The following is a 22,844-nucleotide window of genomic DNA, read 5'->3' on the forward strand; positions in this document are numbered from 1 at the left end:
GACATAAAACAAAGCAGTCCGCCTCCGCAGCGGAGTGAAACACTGACCCCCGTCTACACACACTCACGCAGCAGAGGCAGGCTGAGGGGTTGGATTCCAACCGATAGGATGACATACTGACAAAACGTGTGAGAGGGAGGGTTGCTATGGCAACGGATAGGCACGCCATGGCAACGTGCATATTTTGAGAGGCACATTATCAATGGGATCATGAGCGGCTTACCAATGCGATGACGGTGGCACCGGCGCCGGCGAACGCAACGATGTAGAGGTGGTAGGACAGGTAGAACTGTGGATGGAAAGAGAGAGTTAGAGTGGAGGAAAGATCCAATAGAAAAGAAAGGTCAGGTCAGTGTCCTCTCACCTCGCTGGTGTTACAGATGTCTCCCAGTGTGGCTCCACAAGCTTTTCCCGGAGTGGCGTTCCAGGGAATAATACCTGCAGGATCAGAGAGATAAAACATCACAGGACTGCCGCTTTGTCATCTGAGACAAGAAGCTCCCCGTGATTGAAGGCATTATGAATCAGGCTCGGATAAAGATTAAAGGAAACAGGGCTGCTGCTGTCCGGAAGCCTCTCCTACAGGAATAATATGGGCCATTTATTCGACTTCCTTCCTTCCTTCTGAAAACTGGCTAATATTATAGGCTATATATTCTTCCTTTACTTTGAATTGTTTGCATTAATACTATCATTATAAATAAGATAAAACAAGAGCTTTATCAAAAACCTTTAACTCCGATGATAATTTGGTGACTGACAGTAATTGGGTTAAATATTTTATACATTGTAGTAAAGTACGACTGCCAATGAAGCATATGTGATCCTCATCCTACTCTTCAAGCGGGCCAGCTGTCCTTCAAATGTGGGTCACATACTGTACATTAGGCCATTAGGCAGATATGCAATCATAGGAGAGCGTTACTGTGCTGTAATACTGCAGGAAGATGGAGTTTCATAGAGATCCAATCAGGCTCTCAATAATCTAAATGTATTTTTTGACCTCTTCCTATATAGAAAATGACATTTAAAGCAAACCGGAGAGAGGAGATAAATATGTGATGTTTATAGTGTAGCGGCGTACAGCAAAATAAAGCCTTTTGGATTAGTTTGAAAAATGTTTCTATATTACTGTGATGTTCTCTTATGTGCAAAGTTAAAAGCTCTTATTGCCGAGGCTGGCCGGCATGTTTTGAGCTCACTTGCCTTGAACAGGGGAATTTCTCTTGAACTTTGAAGACATGTAATACAGAATGCAATCTGATCTATTTTTTTGTTTTTACTTCAGCTGCAAATCAAAATACCTGGGGGGATTGCTTCTATAATTATGTTTTGGCAGACAATTTAAAAAATAAATAGCTAGTGTGAAATAAATTTACCACTTTAGGACTCAAACAGTGATTCAAATTACACAATTTGAGACAGGAAAATCTCTTTAGCAGGTCTCTGGCCCAGACACACAGAGCTGACGGCCAAACGTCGGCAGAAAAGCCAGTTGGGCTGATCAGTCTTCCCAAATTAGTCAAAAAAGTGCCTCGGAACACACCAAAGCGACGAGACGTAACACGTCTCCATAACAGCAGGCGGCGCTAATCTGTATTGTCACCCAAAAATGAAAACCGGCAGCTGATTGGACGAACGCATCACATGGGTCTGGTTTCTCCGGAAATTCAAAAACAGACTGTCATGGTGGCTTGGTCAGAATACGATCTCATATTGTACTAAAATAGTTCACCGAAACGTGTTTCTGAAAACATTTTAAGCGAGAAATAGGCCATGCAGTTGCTGAATCTGAAGTCTTCATTTCAGATCAACAAAGGTCAGTTTAAAAGATTTTCGTCAGATTTTGAGAGGCTCTAGTCACACTCATTCCGCTCCCCATTTCCGGGTTAGCACTCTACCAATCAGATGGGTCATTTGAGTCCAACTGCCGGCAGTGCCCGCCCCGCCGATTATACACGTCAAATCGGCCAAAATGAAGGACGACAGCCCCCTCGAACAGACTCGAGTCACTGACCTCACCAGACTGTCCGACGGCCGATTGTCGGCTCTGTGTGACCGGGCCTTAGTTGACCTGCTAATGATTCATAAACATTAAATTGACGAGGGGTCAGATCTAAACAAGCTAAAAAGCTTCTCAACTGACCAATGAGGTTTAAAACAGCAGCAGATACATGAAGCACATTTAGCTTCTTATAAAAAACACCACATTTCCCATAAACACTGTTGCTGGCATATAATTGGTACCTCCTTAGTTCTGAAGATATATAATATAAAAATATAAGAGCAACTAAGAGCCAAATATGTATGTAAGCTGAAGATACTGAGATTTTTTTTTTTTAACAGTAAAACTGGTTTTATAAACCCAGTTATCAAAGCCCACCTGTCCTACAAGTTCCTCTCCTGCACACCTGATCCAATTAAACTGTAATGGAAATGTGCCATCACTGATAGATCAAGTGTGCAGAAACAGAGCAGGAGCAGAAATATAAAGGACAGGCTGGCCTGGATGACTCAAGGATGAGCTGAGAAACACAGCTTAGAGGCTGCCAATCTTCCTAACAGTGGCTTGTGGTATTTATTAGAATAGAATAAAAAACAACATTTAATGGCACTGAGGGGAAAACCCACCCTCTAATACTTCAGCATTGTTTCAGAAACAGCTCTTGAACCTGACAATGATAATTGTCAGCTTTTTTATATCAGGAAACCACTTGTATTAGAAGCAGATAGACTAAATCCACCTGCTGACATAAGCCACAACTGATGTTTTTGTCAAACGCTACACTGGGAAATCACTAACTAAATTAAATGAGACAGGTTGAGGAAACATGGAACTCTGAGGAAGTAATGTAAGCATGCACTAAAAGCCACAAACCATGTCAATTACTGTAGTGGGATGAAGGTGGGACAACTTACCGTACTGCCTGACGTCCACACAGATGGAGTCAGGTGAGGTGATGTTGGCGTCAGGAGACTTCATGGCAGCGCAGGTATTCCACATATTGAAGAAGAGGAAAACGGGTATTGCCGCGAGGCCGAAGATGGCGAAGAAGGCGAGAGCGAGGATGTAGGTCAGGAACATGAACTGAGGAGAAAATAAACGAGAGATAATTTTTTTCCAGTATGATTTTTTTTTTTCCCTCCAAAGTTTGCATTAGGAGAACTGGGGTAATATTATTCCCTGAACACCTCCACCCACCACACACACACACACACACACACACACACACACACATTCAGAGTCAGTGTTTCAGCTAATGTTACTGGACATCTGCAGCAATTAGAGTAATCAGGCTAGAAAGGACAAACTGTGCCAGAGTTACCCTCAAGTGAGATTGTGTGTGTGTGTGTGTGTGTGTGTGTGTGTGTGCGTTCTTGTACACAAGTGTTTGCATGTCTGTCTTTCTCATGTGTCAGTGTGTGTGATTATGCCTCCGCAAGACTTTCGTGACTGACAAAATTAATGACTGTTTTGTGTTAATTTTTATAAGCCTGTAAACACGATTTATTTCTATATAAGAACACATTATAAGATACACATCAGAGAAATTCAATCTTATTTAGAGGCTTTTATTTGGAGTGTATCTGGGTCAGTGGGTGTGATGATTTGCAGCAGCTGTGTGTGTGTGTGTGTGTGTGTGTGTCTTGACATACGAAGGCAGTGATGCAGCGTCCACAGACGGTGGTCTTAAAGTCGCTCTGCAGCTCCTTCTTGACGGCGCTGGTGGTGTAAAAGCCCTCAGCCAGCAGGATGATGGCGTAGACGAAGAAGAAGGAGGCGATGCCGTAGATGATGTACTGAAAGATCTGGATCCTGAACACACACAATCAGTAATTGTAACCCCATTTTGTGTGTGTTTAGGTTGATATAAAAGGTGCAATATTAAACTAATCAAAGCAAGACTAAGTGCTCAATTCAATACACTCAATCAATTTACTGCAACAGCCTTACTTGTTCTGGTATGATTAGTACTGTAGCTTATGTTAGCTATGTTTAGAGATATGACCAGTAGCTTATGGTATGGTATGCAGTAGAATGGCGCAATCATTTTTGAAATTGGTGCTGGAAACATGGCCAGAGAGAAAAAGCTGTGATATTCCCTTTCACTAAAGAGGTAGAAAATCTAAAACTACCAGAATGCAATGCACCCGCACCAGACCAATAAATGCTCCCACTGGTGGGTGACATAACGCAAGCTTGTTGGGCTTGTTTGTATTAGTATGGATCAACGACAGTTCATTTCCAGGATAATCGCCGGAACATCCATGGAAAGTTTTGAAGAAAATTTGGTTCTTTGGGGGAATGATTGTAAAGATTTACAAAGAATATGTTTACGGTGTTTTAGTATCTAACTGGGACATTTTGGGACCAATTGGCAGGGATTTGTTATGGCCAAAATACACACAGTGATACACTGGTAAGAGCAAATTACTAATTACGATTATCCAGCTAATTTATATAACTCACGTTACTGTAATGTGTGAACATTTAACTTCATTTAATATTGTATGTGGCGTTTTCTTTTACGGGGTGCAAATGTTCTACCAAAACAAGTTCCCTTCTGAGACCATTTTGCAGAGCCACCGTCGCTGTGTCCGGAGCTTAGCGCCGACCAAGACGATTGTGATTGGTTAAAGAAATGCAAACAACCCAGAGCGTTTTTTCCCCCTCCTAGCCTTGAATGTATGTGTGGAGGTAGTCTATATCGACCACATTCCACTTCCGGGATTGTTCAGGAGCCGCCGGAAATTCCGCCGGACATCCCTCATTTTAGGCCGGATGTCCGTTACCTTCCGCTTTCTTTGTGTTGGCATTCTAAACTGGTGGATTTCTGAGGACTATGGTTAACTGCTCCTCAGATCTCTGCAGGGTAAATCCAGACAGCTAGATAGATTATCTGTCCAATCTGAGTTTTCTGTTGCATGACTAAAACAACTTTTGAACGTACACGTTCCACCAAAACAAGTTCCTTCCCGAGGCTATTTAGCAGAAGCACCGTCATTGTGTCGGGGGCTTAGCACCGCCCAAGACGATTGTGATTGGTTTAAAGAAATGCCAATAAACCAGAGCATGTTTTTCTCCTATCCCCGAATGCTGTGTGGACCAGACCCTCCTCCGCAAGGTCTGGCAATGTGAGACTAGTTCGTAATGACACAGAATGGCGACCGGCAGGTAACAAACAATCTCATATAATGTTAAACAGTAAGCTGAAATATGTTTCTGAAAACATCTTAGGTGGGAAATAGTTAATGCAGTAACAGAATCTTGCTCTATATTTGCACAGCAATGCCTAGTTTTACTGTTTTTTTCTGAGTTTGGTCTGATTTCGAGAAAGAGGAGGGGGTTGGCTGTCTCTCTCTATACTCTTTGTGTCCATATGCGGAGGTACACCTGTAGTTCAAACAACAGGCACTAGGGCCAGCAGCAGTCACTTGTAGGTTTTTCTTCTGGCCTGTGAGTAGGGAGATCTGTTTGCACTGGCCCACTGATAAGATGGAGGGAAGTTTACCACAGTTCATTTACACATACTATCAACATTATTATGTTACAACGTTGGTTTTATATCGGCAAAGTAACCCTTTAACAGTGTATCATTAAATATACTTTTCGTAAACACTGTGATGAATGAAATGTTGTAAACATCTCCATTCAGAATATCTATACTCTTTCTGTTAATGCTAACTCACTTGGGTTAAGAGACATTTACAAGTTTCAGGGTATTGAAATTCTGAATCATGGCAGATAATGTGGGTGGCTCTCCTTGACAGATTTAGTAGTACCAGTAGCCTATATTCACTGTTGTTTCAAGACTTTCTACTGAAAGCATTAATGGTGCCAAGAGCTCATCAATGATTCATCATGCTCATTTAGTCTTCATGAAAACTTAGTGTGAAGCCTGTTAGCAGAACACCTTATTCCAGTATGTGTTAAAGTGCTATGGTGCCTGATTTCACGGATAAAGAAAGATTATGGATAGCGTAGTGGCAGCTGTGGTCTGCCAACTGAACCACACTGAGGACTTACACCAATGCGAGGGTGGCGTGGTCCGTGGTGACCCTGGAGAAGTGGTTCTCCAGCATTGTCAGGGTGCCGGTCAGAGCCACGTGGCCACAGCCGCAGAACAGAGCCACGCCTGAGAAGCAGAGGATGGTGGCCACCAGGGAGGCGTACGGCACCCCGCCCAGACACTTGATGCAGCACTCGAAACATCCTGCGGAGAGAGAAAGAGAGAGCAGGATTAATGCATTGATACAAAGCTTTCTTGTTGAAGTTAGCTGTAAGAAAATTGCCTCTGAGGCTTTCTCCTCTGACGGATTTAAAAGTGCAAAACCAAACCAGTGCTTTAAACCAAACACGAGCAAACAGAGTAAGCTGCTGCAACACGACACTTCATAAAGTGGCTCGATCGGCTCCGGTGATGACACTCACTGCAACACTCGACGGCCTTTTGCCCGCTGCTTTTTAGACATTACTCATGTGCAGAGACCTACGTGGACGTTCATACTGTTGGGGATGAATCAAACGTGTGTGTGCTGCAAGTGTGTCACAAGAACAAACCCTACCCCCTGTAAGGCACGTTGAGCATCTTTCACAGTTAGTTCACTTACACTACAGCTCAGCTGGGAGAGCTAAATATTACAAGTAAGCTGTGCCACATGCTCACATCCTACACTGCTAAAAAAAAAACTTCATCTCCTTTTTGTCTTTAAAGAAACATTTAAAAAAAAAAAAAAAGTCCTTTCTTATGCATGAATAACTCATGACCTAAATAAATTATTTCAAAATAAAAGGGCGTCAGAGAGGTGACATTTAAGTGGTACTTGTTTCGAGTTGTACCTCAAAAATACTAAAGGGGTCTTTGCTTTCAGATGGTGTTACTCTTGCAGAGGAAAGTGAGAATAAGGCTGACGTTTTGCTTCATTTACTTTTGGTTTCAATGCAGTTACAAATCCAATGCAAACGACAAATATGATATGAGAAACTGAAAGAGGCTAAAATTGGCCTGCACACCTTGCATATATTTTCATCTTTCTCTGGCATTTTTCTCATTTTTCACAACTCCAAAATGATGATGAATGATGGACAATTATCCCTTGTGCTTGTGCAGTTTCTACAGAATGATGATGATGACAAATTAGTACATTTGTTTTCCATTAACTGTAGCAGCGCATGAAGCTCATAACTCCCTCGGGAGATACAGGTACGGGAAATGCGGTGCTTTCTGTTCCCATCACAGCCAAGAGGATGAAGAGGAATAAAAAAGGGGAAAATAACACATTGCATTGAGCACAAGAGTCACATCTTATATAACACCCGTTAAAAATAGCTCTTCCAGCCAAGCAGGAAGTTACTCTGAGAAAAAAAGGAGAGACAAAATGAACTGTCTTGTGTGTGCCACTTTGCTGTTTCCATGACAACCTGCTCCAATTGACAACTCTGAAGCATCATTATTTTATGTTCAGGAGTTTGTTGAATCTAAACATTTCTGTTTGTAAAGCCTTAAAGGTCCAGTGTGTAACGTTTTTAGTTGTTCCTTCTCAAAATCTGTGTTGCCCGTTCACAAACTTGTCCTTTTTCATGAATATTTACCACCACCATCAATTCCAAGTATTCCTATTGGCTGGAAATTTTACATTTGCGTTTGCATGAACTGGGGGTAGACGCTCCATATTCATGCGCCATCTTGAAATATGTTAGCCGGTAAGGGACATACAGGACATACTGCTCCGCCTTTCGCGTTTTCGCTGTCACATGATAAACTCACAGGTGCTGCTAATGAATAAAGGTTGAAGAAGGAAACATGGAGGACCACACATATTCAAAATCCAAATTTCAGGAACAGGAGTCTTCTTCTTCGCCCAGAAAAAGAAAAAGGATATTGAAAATAGCAAGAAACCGGTGTCATCAGAAAAAAGCGTGAAGGCTACCGTAGCTGTAATACGTACTTTGAACTGCGTGGCGCGAGAGAGTTGATTGTGATATATGATCTCAACGCTAGATGGGAGAAATTCCCACACATTGGACCTTTAAATCTATGACTGACTGTATTACATATCTGTGAAACTTCACCAAACACACTGTACTTCATTCAGGCCAGGTAGTGTTACAAGTTGTTATTGATTAGCTTAAAAGAGCAGACTGATTTCAGCCCCACTGAGAGGAGGAATCAGCGATAGCATCACCGCTGGGAAAAGTTGGTTGACTCACCACTCCAGAATGCAATGTCTCAAAAACTATTAAATTGATTATCATAAATATTGGTAAAGATCATGGTTCCCAGAGGATGAATCCTAATGACTGTGGTGATTTTCTAACCTTAACCCTAACCCTAGTGCTATCATCTGATCCAAATATACTTTGTACAATACTTTGGTTTAAAACTACCTGCAAAACTAGTGGCAATCCTATCAGTCTTAGCTGTGCATTGTGTTTAGTGCTAATATACAAATGTTAGCATGGTAAACATTATACCTGTTGATCAGCATCATGTAAGCACGCAGACTGAAGTCCAGTCTCACAGAGCTGTGGTTTCTTGTGCATCAAAGGAAAAGGTAAGTGGATTTGGGAAAACTTTTCGGCTGAACTGGACAGTTTTGCAAAATTCCATAAAACGGACAAAACAAGATAAAATATATGACACTACTCTATAAAGAAACATACTTTTTGAATTTGTTTTCACAAAATTAGATAATTTTAGCAACTTCACAAACTAACATTTGTAACTTAACTTGTAGAACCAGTCACCAGATTTTATGATTTATGATTAACCATCTTATGATTAACAAACAGCTGGTAATTTACATAAACTTTAATAAATGATTTGTGAAGCTAATCTGTTTCTATTTGGTACTATCATACTTTTTTTTATCAGTCTTAATCCAGAAAGTTTCTCTCTGATGATGTTTCTGTTTACTTGTGGTTCCGCCCTCTGCTGAGGCTCATTTCTGACCTCAGTGTGGGGTTGTGTGCCGGCACATATTGAAAAGCCCTCCACTCCACGTTACAAGTACATGGTTGTTTTGAAAAACTGAGACATTTCCCTTCGTTTACACGCAAACGGAGAATTCGCCTCTGAAAACGATTCTTGCATGTAAACTGAGACAAATGGAGGTTTCATCTTTGTTCAAAAGAGAAAGAGGAAGTGATTTGTTGCTGTTGTTGCTATTTTCGGGATTGTGATTGGCTAACGTGGGCTTGAGCTTCTCGTTACACTGCCACCTACAGGTTTGGCATGCTCTTGACGGCATATATACACGGGTTCGTGTAAACGAACACTTTTCTGAAAACTGACAGGTGTGCACCATGTTATTTTTAAAAACGGAGAGGGTGAAATGTCCGTTGATGAAAATAGCCGGCCACGTGTAAACGTAGTGAATGAAAAAAAACCAAGCCATGAATCTAAGATGCAACGGTGCCCCTCCAAAGTGTGCTGCTGCCTGTGTTGCGTAACGAAGCGGAGGCTCGTTGCATAATAGATCCCAATCCTATTAATGTTAATGAAGGAAGCGGGCTGATGGAGAGGTGGAGCTGATAAGGCTGGATGGCTCTAAAATCCTGAGCCAAACAGGCCAGGCCTCGAGGGGGGGCTGCAATGGACTCACTGGTCGATACGATGAGGACCTGGAGGCTGTTTAAAAGCTACTCTGCACTGACACTCCACCCTGCTATAAAAGGCCAATCTCAACAGGTAATTTAATGTTAGTACTGTCTTTTTTATTTAGAGAAGAGAATAAAACCTGCCAGTGAGACGTGATAATCCTGCTTTTTCAAATGCAAATTAACTATTTCCAGGTGTTATTATCTTGATATTCATGGACTTTGACTATACCTCCATTCAAGGTGGGGAAAGGAGCTGATTTGCAGATTTTGCTCTTTTTTTTAAGAAAAATCCTTGAGAGTGCATGACCGGTATTTTAGGCTCATATAATTCCTGCTGTTAACTCTATCTTCTCCCTGCCTCCATGCAGCTTCATGGATGAATTCACAGGTTTCTTTTAAACACTGAGCGGGCTCCTCATCCGGCCCGCCTATGGCTATGACTGTTTGTCAGCCTCAGTTTTAAAGTGCGTTAATGGGAAACAGACAGGCCAGAGTGGTCAGCTCCAGCCACCCCTAATGGAAATCAATGGACTATTCATTAGATCAGAATTTAGGTGACACACTGAGGCCGGCTCATTGCTCTCATTTTCTACCTCGCTGCATCTCGCTACCTCTCGTCTCTGCCCTGCTTGTCTTCTTCTCTGCTCTCTGTCTCTGAAATATGGCTGCATGCCCACGCTGTACTTACAGTGGAGCCAGCTGGAGTTAATCGCTTAGACAATATGTTACGCTCCTGCTTACGATGCTGTATCATATATCATCTCAACAATCTCAGACCAAGGACGATGCATCAGTTTGTGGGAACCTTGTACAGGCTGTCAGTGAAGGCGCCTGGCTCGCCAATATGAAAGCACGTAAGATTTGGTATTCTCTGTTCATTTTGTCGAGCGACAGAACAGCAAATAATTTAACGGATTAGAGCGGCAATTAAGGATAACACCCCCTGTTGTTAAATCTTACTTGTTCTTCCTCTGCTGCAGGACAAAACTAGAAACTGTACCTAGTACTAGTACCCATACTTAAATTCTGATTTTAAAATTTGAAGCATAGAGTGACAGTTAGAGAGATAGATGCTCGCTCTTTGTTTGTATTTTCCAAAGACAAAGGGAAGGGATGAGAGAAGGAGATACAGGAAAAATGAGAAGCAATGGTGGCATGAGCGAGGAGTATGCAAGAGAGAAAAGGAAAGCAGAGGTGAATGGAGAGGAAGAGCCAGTCAGAGAAATCGATAGAGAGCGAGCAGAGTAACAAAGGGAAGAGGAAAAAGAGAGAAGGAGGTGAAGAAAGAGGCAGAGCGAGCAAAGAAGAACATAGAAAGAAACAGAGATAGAGAGAGAGAAAGCGTAAGCGAAAAAGCTGTTCTAGGCCCTGGGGCTGGCAAATAGCAGTTGCCATGGCAACGTGTTACCCACGACCCAGTTCAGCGGTAGCGTAGTCCTTCGCAGCCGCTCCACACATGCACCGATATAGAGTGATGTAACCTCAATAAAAAAAAAAAAATGGTGCTAAATAGTGACAACGGTGTGAAATTTGAACCAAAAATAACAAACAGCAAGGGATGTTACAGCAACTGAACAAGATATATGGAAGGAGAGAAATGCAAAATATCTTCTTCAATAATTTACTGGTTAGGTTTTGGGAAATAGGTCAAACAGATATTGTAGTGTTTGACATGAAAGAGAGAGATGGGGGAGAGAAAAGATTGCTTTATTCTATCAGCTCTGCATGTACTTAAAGAATTACTGCAACTACTAGCTAATACAACAAACCATCGATGCGCAATAATAGAATTTCACCAAGCTTGAATGCTGTGTCAGCTGTACAACTAATTTGCTGTGGTAAACCTGCATTGATTGATTGTCTTTGGGCCACTTGGGGGGCGGCAGAAACAAGCTATGACACCGAGATCCTTCACATAGCAACATTAGCATTCATTTGAGTTGTGTTTATGTGCACCCAATGAATGTGAATCCAATATTCACTCTGTTTTTAGCTTTGTTTTGGTCTCTACCAACTCCCGAGTGAAAAAGCTGGCTCTTGATCTTTTAAACGCTCCACTATGTTCACCAGCTTGTCGCTAGTGGGCCAGCAGTGCGCTGAGAGTGAACCAAAGATTCTAGATTCTATGATCTCTTTCACATTAGTCATTTCATCCCTTGTTAATATAAAAAATATTACTTATAGCAGCTTTAAGTTTCGGATACAATCACCAAGACACACTTGCTTCTTTCGGTTTAAATCTTTTTTTTACTCTACTTGATGCTGATGATGATGTGATTACGCAATTGCAGTGACATGCCACATTACACGACTGCAGGCAGTTAATGAGTTGTCCAGTTTACCAGTCTTCATTCCTGGTTTTCTGTACAAAGTAGTTTGTGTCATCTAAAAAACGTCTTTCACAGCAGCCGATAATCTACACAGTCTGTACAGAACCTTCATTTGGGTTTGCCCTTTTTTCATCACATTCATATACCGAGTCTTCTCATTAGACAAGAGAACGTTCCAGGCTCTTTGGTTGGATGAACGAGGCGTGGCACAGAGTGGACACGGTTGGAGACAGAACTTGTCACCGATTGCTGATGTTCTTTGTGATTGTGCTCCGCTTCTTGTCAATCACTTGACACCCACGACACGAAAAGTGAAATAATCCCTCAAATACATCGCCTTACAAATGTCATTGTCACATTATCACTAGGTTTGAATTTGTAGCGTTTGCATTACAAAAAAAGAATATGTAGATACAGCATGCAAAATAACTATTCTCTTTTAGTAGCTGCTTTCATCTGCCATCTACAGATAATATTACCTGAATTGATGTATTTCTCTGGCAACAGTGTCTTTTGCTGCCATGACAATAAAGCAGATTTAAATATAAACTGAGTGCAGATTATATCCACAGTCCTAATAATTTGCCATAAACTGTACAAACCAGTGACACTGCATGATTATCGCCAACTGTTAGTACGCACAGTGCATCTGCCACGAATAACAGCGTTAATAAAGCTTTGTGAATATTTCAGCGGCCGGTCTGGTCCCTGCCTGCGGCTGTACTCCAATTTGCAAGTGCTGTATTCATTATGGGGCATTATTCTCTCACAGTGCATTATGGGTAGATTCCCACAATAGATGAGGAGGACCTCAGAGAGAGAGAGAGAGAGAGAGAGAGAGAGAGAGAGAGAGAGAGAGGTAAGGTGTGGGAAAGTAAAGCTGTCTCCTCTGGTTGAGATGAAAAAGATCCCCATCTGTTTGATGACAGCAGACTTCAGCCACAACACACACACACACACACACACACGCACACGCACACACACACACACACACACACACACACACACACACACACACACACACATACACTTTTAACCTCATAAATTCAGCTTGGGAGATTTCCGTATTTCCACTCGAGTTGAAGGACTAAAACCACAAGAGAACATCAAAACCACATCGTCATGGAGGCAAAAACAAAGCTTAGCTCCTAATTACACTTAATTACAACTTGGGTCTTATTCTTGTAGTTTTTGTCATTGTTTCGATCCGTTGAGACACCAAAGTAATTGCTTAAATATCTCAGGACTCAGACTCAAAATGTTAATCTAAGGTAATGAGCCCTAATTGCACAAAGTTGTCAAAAAACTCATCATTTCCATGAGCATGAGTTACTTTGTCAGTTAATTGGTTAATTGTTTTGTCTATAAAATTTCAGAAAATAGTGAACTTTCCCATAGCCCAAATTCACATTTTCAAATTGCTTGTTTTATCGGAATTACAACTTGTCTGCAGGAAGTGTAGTGAACGCAGCACATTAGCAGGGCAGCAGCATCAGTGTATACACATGAGGCGAGCAGAAAATCCTCAAAATTTAGATTCTGAATTTTCTGTCAATCGATTGATCAACTAATTGTTAGCAATCAACTTAGTGGTGTTATTATTACCAACAGGAGCAAAACTAAGTTGTGATAAACTGGAATTATCTTTCAAAAGCTAGCAGTTGTTGCATGTGTAGATTCACCTTTTGCAGCCCGTAATTTATGTTCAGAGTATTTGCGCAAAAAAACAACTTCAGAATATGCAAATTGTTTCATTCGCTGTTAAAATTTAAAAAATCATCTCACATTCATCTGATAACAAACACATTATCAATGCAAATGTTTTCAGTAATCTGCTTGTTTGCAGCGTTGATTGAGAGGACACAATATGCTCTGAGCCAGGTACAGTAAGAGGAGGACGCCATCTGCCATCACCATTCCTAAACGTAACTAACTGACCCTAATCTTCTGTTTGTGAGAAACCCTTGGCTGGTTATGCCAGCATTATGAATGCCACGAGGTCAGCATCTGGCCGGGCGTAATTGAGCATGATGGACTCTCAAATCCTGTTGTCGGCGCTCTGCTGTGTGATCAATACTTTTATCCCGCTGATCTGCTGGGTGTTGGGGCCCTTCTACTTCTCTCTTTCTGGGACTAAAGGACTGGGACTAAATTCCCAAGACACACAACAAATCTCCCATGTTGAATGTACAAAAAACAATTTATATATATATATATATACTGTACAGAAAGTCATACACAGATGGGGCACACATGAGAGCGGATGCTCACAGATGCACACAAACATCATCTTGTCATCATCATCTGGTGTAAATTACAATCAGCTTGTTAGAACTAGCATGTTTAGCACTGACACAAAACAAAATGTACAAGCAATTAAATATTAGAAAAACACAGGAATTAATCACATGTTCAAGCACACCAGAGGAATGTTAACGTCACATATAGCTACATTGTGCTCGCACACTCTTAAACATCAAATATTCATCTGCTCTCCTGGTCAGTTAAGGTGCTTAAGTTTGTCCCTTGCTTGTGAAATGAGCTGCAGCTGGAGTGCCTTCCCACTCGCGTTTAGTTTCCTCCTGATAAGTACTGTGAAAGTGTTTTTTTTAATGTATAATCCAGTTGCTTCCACCACTAAGACCTGGATCAAATATTTGTTAGTGTAGTAGTTTTTTTCACTGTTTTTCTGTGGCAATTTTAAGGCAAGAAGAGAACCATGCAGGACAAAATTGGAACAAACCGAGGCTCAAAAAGCACCAGGGGGACCAAAATGAAAAGTGAAAAGCCTGCTATGTTTAGTGAGATATGAAATACATGAATGTATATATATACACATGAAATATGGACACCCATTTCCAAAATAAGGACAAGGAAAAAAGAAGATGAAAAAATGTAGTCACGATAAAATAAAAATGATCATGGTAAGTCAAGAAATCGACTACATGTCAGTTAAAACTATGGAACAGTAAGTCAAACTTTTGACTTTCTTATAATTTTAAGAATGAGGTAATCAAAATGATTAGATAATAAGCCCAACATTTGACTTACTAGATCAAAATAATGAGAAAGTGATAAAAAATGATGATATAATAATTCACAATTATTATGATTATTATTATCTATTCTTTTTGTCTTTTTTTGGTGCCAATTAGTTTCCATAGGCCTATATGAGATGAGGTGCTCAAGTTACGAAGAAAGTTTAGGAATCCTGGTTTATCTTCAGGCAATCTCATAATTTGGAATGTATTATCACACAATATGATGCAAGAAAGCTGTACTTGTTTCCTTGGGGGCTATTTTGTATAATGAGGCAAGTACAATTAAAAGCAGATCATTATAAGGGTTTATTAAAAGTGCCCAGCTGCAGGGTGCAGTGACAGTAGGACCTGAACAGAGACGGCAGATAGTCCACTGACCGCCTATGTGAAAACTCTCCCAACAGCTCTCTCTTGTCTCTAATCTTGTGAATAGCAGAAGCAGGATTACCTGTCCCGAGCGGCCGTGTGGCGGCTCAGCCGAGCAGAGTGAGCTCTATTATTTTATGTCTTGTTCCACTAAAATGTAAAATGGCCCCTCCGGCCAGAAGTGGCGTGCCATCGAACTGAATGGCTCAGCGGTTATGAAACCAACTTGGCTAATGTCACTTCTGAGATGTCAACGAAGTCAGTGGCCCTCCCCTGGCCCCTTCGCCTCAACACTCTACACCACTCCACTCTACTCCACCCTCCTCCCCTGACGTGATTATGAAGATTCACTTTCCAGCAGCCTCAGGGTGCTGTGTGTGGCCTGGTATGTGCGTGTGTGTGTGTGTGTGTGAGAGAAAGGTGGAGGGGGGGGGTGGGAATTGAAGAAGTGCCCATCTTAGCATGTACTCTCAAATATAAATTACTAAAGAGTCTCATTACTGTATTCTCGCATTGCCAGACCTTCTACCACAGCGCTGCGAACCATAGTCCTCATAAATCCACCGGAGTTTAAAATTACACCACATAGAAAGTGGAAGGAAACGGACAAGCAGCCTAAAAAGAGGAACATCCGACGGAATTTCCGGCAGCACCTGAACAACCCAGGCAGTGGAACGCTGTCAATATAGACTACATTTACTGTAACACAGATACACTTTCTGTGAATGCTGACGACACATAGTTATCATGAACATTAAGACAAAAGAGACCAACGTCTGAATGTATATACAGTATTTTGGCACTTAAAGCAGGGCCACAGACCACAGACCATGGCCTGAAACTGAGACCCAGAATGCCCCACACATCATAAAGACCCTTGTCACTTATTGATGTCGGTCATGGCTAACCATGACGGGTGCTTAAGCGGCATCAGGCACTTTATGGGCTGCGGATGAGAGGAGCAGATTGGGCTTCAGTGGGTGATGGAGGAAAGCCAGAGGAGGTTGGCATCACTCAGGAACAAGGCATGCTGTGCCAACCTGCCACTTGCTGCTATTCATATACCCACTGCAGACTGGGTTTCAAACATAGATGCAGTGTGTTGGAGAGTGATGGTGTTTTAGCTTGTGCATTTGTTTCCAAATTCTTGTAATCTTTTGCTCCTTTTTTTCATTTTTAATCATTTAGTCTATAAATCATCAGATAATAGTGAAAAATGCATATAATAATTTCCCGAAGCCCAAGATGACTTCTTCAAATGTCTTGTTTTTTCCTACCAACAGACGAAAACCCAAAGTTATTACATTGGAGCAGCGAATCCTCACATTTGAGAAGCTGACACTAGTGAATGTTGAGGCATTTTTGCTTTAGTGACTTTAAGTGAAACTATATGAATTAGCACATTCATCTTTTGACATATGAAACATTGCATTCATAGGCAATAAAACATCCCCTTGCTCAATTCACCACACTCAGGGGTTTTGCTACAGCCTTAATTGGTTTCAATTAGCAAACTTTAGATACGGTAGCTAATGTTGGCTAATGTTAGCCAAGTTTAGATAACTAAATATTGCTGTATTACTGACGTTACTGAGCCAGTTTATGGACTTTATAGCTCTTCTCTATTGTTGTAGTTGCTAATTGTGCTAACGTTCTAGCATTTATCGTTTTTCTGTAAATGTGACTTGTGGCCACAGGGACCAGCAAAAGGCACAAAGACTCACTTTAAATGATAGATTACTAAAATTGTTGCGGATTAACTTTCTGTCAACCAGTCAACTTCTTTCAGCTCTGATGTTTTTTATATTAATCAAAATGGTATGACTTATTGCTTTATATACAATAGGCAGTAGCTTTTTGAGATGAAAAAAAAAAGAAGAAACAAACCAAAAAAAGCTACTTTTAAGGGATTTCCCCCAACAATGCCGGCATTCCTGCAGAAAAGAAATGGCAACAATACACATCCATACTAAATACTGCTTAGAGAAAGAACACTTAGATATAAATGTGACCACAGTGTGGGGACTGAGAGGGCTGAATAGGAACACGACAGTGTACCACACGTCTCGACCACATATGTGCACACTTAAATAGAGCTTTTCCTTTAGTGCAAGCAAAGCACCGACACAGACATTCCCCTAAACCACTCCTGGTCATTGACACGTAAACACATACAAGCACACACACTGACACACATACACACACATATCCAGATGGAGGCTGACAGCATGCTTTGGGCAAATGGCTTCAAATGAGGAACACATGAGCCTCTTCCTGTGTGACGGCTCTCACATGCTTCGCAACCTCACACACCTCCAGGGCGAGAAGGGAATAGGTGAACGGTGTGTGTGTGTGTGTGTGTGTGTGTTCTTGTTTAACTATATTTGTGCGGTCCAAAAACCGGGAATACAGTATACTTGTGGGGTCCGGACAGCTTTGTGGGGCCAAAATGCTGGACCCCACGACTTCAAAGGGCTGTTTGAGGGTTAAGACTTGGTTTTAGGATTAGGGTTAGAATTAGGTTATGGTTAGGGTGAGGGTAAGGGTTAAGGTTAGGCATTTAGTTGTGATGGTGAAGGTTAGTGTAAGGGGCTAGGGAATGCATTTTGTCAATGACGGGTCCCCACAAAGATAGTGAAACGCACTGTGTGTGTGTGTGTGTGTGTGTGTGTGTGTGTGTGTGTGTGTGTGTGTGTGTGTGTGTGTGGGTGAGAGAGAGATAAGCAGGTATCAGGACAAGACAGGGGAGGAAAGGAGGGCAAGATAAGAGAACAGAGGAAACAAAAAGGAGCATTGTGGTGATTTAATTGCAAGAAATCAATCTGTCTGCAGGCAGGGGAAGATTTGTGATTGTTTTGAGAGCATGCAAGGACAGGACTTTGGACTTTGTGGTTAAAAAAAAAAAGGTATGTTTCGCTGTGTGCTTACATTTGAAATTGCTCCTACTACCTACTTAATATGGGTTTCAATGCTAAACTAATTGAGGTACTTGATTCCACCTGGGCTTCACACCTGCGTTTAATCAGGTGAAGTCTATACACGGACCTTCTTGATGAAGACGTAATGTTGAAACGTCGTAGTTGTACAAGCATCAATGGAGTGTGTGGAAGCCTTTTTTTCTTCTTGATATTGTTATTGAAAAACTGCAATAAAGAGATTTTTTTTTTTAAACTGGAGAGAGCCTAAGTGAGAGGTGGTTATGTGTAACAAAGACAAGTAGGAGACGGATGCCAATAACAGCAAAAGCACACATTAGAGTGTATGTGGGTGTGTGTGAGAGAGAGAGATGCAGCAGCAAAATGATAGTTGTGTATAGTAGTCCATATCAGCTACTATACAGGCAGCTTTCATTCTGGTGGTCAAAAGTATTGGTCCTGGATTGACATGCAAAATGGCAAATAGTGACCAGGTAAACAATCTGGTGGCTGATTGATGCTTGTTAGCATGGCCCAAACACGCTATGTGGTTATAAAAGACACAAAAGGTCATATAAGTATCAATATATCGACTTTTATTATGAGTCGAATCTACTTCTCGCATCACATCAGCGTCAGCCATGCCAAATGTGTGTAGCCTCACTATTATTTTTACCCGTTTTATGCCCTAAAGTTAGCACACTGACTTTCTGCTCACTCTCCTTAAAAAGTGTGTGGTGAAGAAGCTTCTTAGGATTTGTGTGTGTGTGTGTGTGTGGCAGTAGTGATTTGCCTCGGCCAGTTAAGTGGATTACAAGGCATAACAACGCAGGCAACAATCTAATATTCAATGTACACTCATCGAATTTGAATATCTAACAATTTATCACAACAGCAGCAATGATCCATGAAGGATTAAAATGTTTTGTGTAACACTGTGTGTTTGATCTAGTGTAAGGTCAAGAAAGCAGGGTTAGGAACCTGTTCAATATTTACCGGCAACACACAAACTCAAAATGTCAGCACCAGCAGGGAGGACAGTCCAGCTCCTTGCCCGACTCACGATCATCAAACAGGGGTTGGCCTTTAGATTCAACCTCAACCTGGGCTCAGCTGGCAGTTAGTTTTTTTTTTTTTTTTCTCTCAAATGACCGTTCCTGGCTCTGGCGATATCTGAAAGCTCTCCTGGTTTATTATTTTTCATCTTGTAACATGATTGTCACTCATTGGAGGTTTTGTTCTGGTGAGTTGGTCAAAAAATGTCAGGAAATAGTTAAAAAAAAACGGCCATCACAGTTTCACCTTCAGGTTTTCTTATTTTATCTGACAGCAGCTATTCCCTTGATAGAAGGCTAAGAAATATGCATATTTTCACATTTGAGGAGCTGGATCCAGAGAATTTAGGCATTTTTACTGTGAAAAATCTTGCACCTGTCAATCGACTTATTCAGTGGATCCCATCATTTTTAGCTTGGCATATTTTGTTATAGATCGTTTCATTTGAAGGATTTTCAGAGACCTTAAGAGGTAAATGTATCCAGTATTTCATGAAAAAAAGAGCAACAGTTAGAAAAAAAAGGCTGTGTGAAATCAGTTTTATTTTATTTCTTGTAACCATCTTGTCTCTCCAGATTTGGAGCTTGGGATGAATCCATTAATCAACTAAACTCTATGTGAGTTATAGCAATAAAACCAATCAAATTAATAAGAAAACCAGTCATTAAGTCCTCTCAATCAACCAATCACTGCCGTAATGTAAACATGATATAAAGTAATGCAATCAAGTGCTATTTTAGAGTCATATACTGGTTTAAATGGTAAGCAGTAGGTGACCAGTTTGACTTTCAATTTGATAATGGGATGCAGTTAAAAGAATTGTTCGACATTTTGGGAAACGTGCTTATTTGCTTGCTTTCTGCAGAGTTAGATAAGATAGAAGATTGATACCACGTATCTCATGTATGTATGTAAAATATGACAGCCAGCAGCCGGTTAGCTTAGCTTAGCATAAAGGCTGGAAACAGGTGGAAACAGCTAGCCTGGCTCAGTCCAAATGTAACAAAATCCACCTACCAGCACCTCTAAAGCTCACTAATTAACACGTTATATCTTGTCTGTTTAATCCGTACAAAAGCTGAATGACAATTCGTTATTTCTTGGTTGGGTTTCAAGCTGGTTGCTTGGCAAAATACGTATTCCCAAGGACGTCAAACTATTCCTTCAAACATTGCTCTCCTTTACCGGACTTTAAATCAGTCTGAAAACATCTTGCATTACCTCTCCAGCTCAGAATCTTAATGTCCTCCTCCGCTCGGGTCAAACATCACAGATTTGTGAACTTGAAAGGCTGATAAAAAAGGAGCTCTCTTTGTGCTTCAGATGCTGCATCAAAGCTCTGCCGTTCCATGCAGAAAATTTAACAAAACCTGCACCCCTCCAGACGATGATGTAATCTCTTTTGCTTCTGATCTGAACATCATAACCAAAGGCGGCGAGCCAGCGACGCGTTATGCAAGAGCAGGCACGCACACACGCGCACACGCGCACACACACACACACACACACACACACACACACACACACACACACACACAGGAAGGAAGCAAGGTGTGTGAACAGGCCAATCATTTGCAACAAAGGGGAGGACGGACAGACGAGGAGGAACTTGAAATGCACTCAGAGCCACTTTGGAAGCCACTTTAGGAGCCACATTAAATAAAAATGTCACATGGGAGCTGCTTTCTCTAATCAAACTGTCTCAAACCAATGAAATCAGATATAATCATACCTCAGAGAGCGTGGTTGATGTCTCATTATCCGAGTCCTGAGCACAGTGTACCTCCACAGACATACAGATTAGAGATTATAGGACGCAATCAAGCAAAAAGATCAATGCATACGCACAAACACCACCACGGATTATAAACCTTGCCTGTGTCCTGTGTTTATTTGTAATTACTCTCAGCCCAATATAATGCATAGACACAATGGTTGTGCAATCAGGAACATGGACTGTTTACCATAATTAAGGTAATCACAGCTAATCAACATGCTCTTACAACTGTGAACATGGTACCTGATGCTAATGCATGGTGTGAAGACAGTTCATCTAAAATAAGTTGTATGTGGTTTAAATTTGTCTTCAGTTTCCATTTTTATACTATTTAATACATTTTAGACAAAATATTTTGCTAATAATTGTGGCTTGAACAGTAATGTAACGTGAAAGCTAGCTGTTTCAAGTCTGTATGCTAAGCTAAGCTTCATAGAAACTAAAAAAGTATACTTTTCATGTAGCATCATTACAATATTGCCTGACTGGTACAAGGATTTTAACGCCAATATAATAATAATAATTAACAAACTTATCAGTGCTCTTTGGTGGACAAATTGTGGAATGAAGACTGTTTCTAAATGAACTCAAACATCTTTTAGCCATTTTTTTTCCTGAAATGTCTAGTTATTTATTGGCCTACACATATGTTGATTGGGGAGATTTATCCAATTTGCTAATAATGGACAATGTATAGGGACGGACCATTGATTAGTAACGATAGCTTACATAAGTGGTGTGAGGTGGGGACTCAAGTCACAGTTTTGTTACCAATATTTTAAACTGAAATGAACATGATATTGTTTTTTGTTAGATGTGAAGCGAATACATCTGGCTTGATTGGTTTTTGACCTTTATATACTCAGGACTTGTCAGATAAAACGTTCAGATGTCGCAGGAAATCCGAGATGATTCTCCATTGGATCATTTCACACAAAACGTTTGACTGTCACGCCACGCATCTGGGAGTTTTGTAAAATATAAGTATTAAAACTTCCTATATCTGCTGTCCAAATTATCAACTTGTTGAACTGAAGAAGAAGAGGCAGCGCTGGCACACATAAACACAAGCTCCTTACATGACAGCTCTCGCCTTCTTGCCCCCAACTGTAAATCTCCAGCTTCTTAACGGTTGCTTTAAGCTTATGGTAACATTCCAGATGTCAAAGGCACACACAAATGATTACACCAACAAATAGGCCATCCTCCAATCCAGTCTATTTTGGTAAGAGGGTGTGGGTGGACTCAGTTGCGCAACACAACCACACCTGGAGCACAACAATCCAGGCTGGTGAACTGGGTGCTTATTTCCCCGCTTCAACTAACAATGGTGATTAAGGAATTCAGAGGGTTAATTATTAACTATAAATATGGCCGCCCTTCTGCTCAACTCTCCTCAGGGTCTTTTAACAGACTCGCCCACTCTGTCAACTGAAGTGGCATGGCTCTCATTGGACACTGGCTTGTGCGTAGTAGCATGCCTCAGGAGAGGATGATGTGATGTCTTTTTTTAAAACATCACTGTTGAGGGACACCCCACTCTTCTGCACAATATGTCATTGAGAGAGACTGTGACCCAGCAATATTTCTGTGGCAGGGTCCAAGAAGTGCTGCGAACTACAAATATTGTTTTTTCAAGTGACAAAAAAAATGTAATTTCCAGAACTCTAAATCACGATAGTAAGTAGTTATGGTATGGTAAAGTTAAAAATCTGAATATTTGCTTCCGAAATAGTAACATTTCATGCCATTTTG

General features: G+C 41.1%; 1 protein-coding gene across 2 annotated transcripts in view; it reads right to left on the reverse strand.

The window, feature by feature from the left end:
- Positions 1-22,844, reverse strand: part of LOC116044618 (neuronal membrane glycoprotein M6-b-like) — a 39,148-nt gene that overhangs the window by 4,152 nt on the left and 12,152 nt on the right. For both annotated transcript variants that reach the window (XM_035998552.1, XM_031291946.2), the window contains exons 2-6: positions 6,029-6,215; positions 3,658-3,817; positions 2,920-3,088; positions 365-438; positions 224-289 (exon numbers count right to left, since the gene is read on the reverse strand). In XM_035998552.1, coding sequence (XP_035854445.1) covers positions 224-289; positions 365-438; positions 2,920-3,088; positions 3,658-3,817; positions 6,029-6,215 — 656 coding nt within the window. The remainder of the gene's footprint in view (positions 1-223; positions 290-364; positions 439-2,919; positions 3,089-3,657; positions 3,818-6,028; positions 6,216-22,844) is intronic.

The sequence above is a fragment of the Sander lucioperca genome, chromosome 24, assembly GCF_008315115.2.
Source record: "Sander lucioperca isolate FBNREF2018 chromosome 24, SLUC_FBN_1.2, whole genome shotgun sequence".
In the NCBI taxonomy this organism is placed as follows: domain Eukaryota; kingdom Metazoa; phylum Chordata; class Actinopteri; order Perciformes; family Percidae; genus Sander; species Sander lucioperca.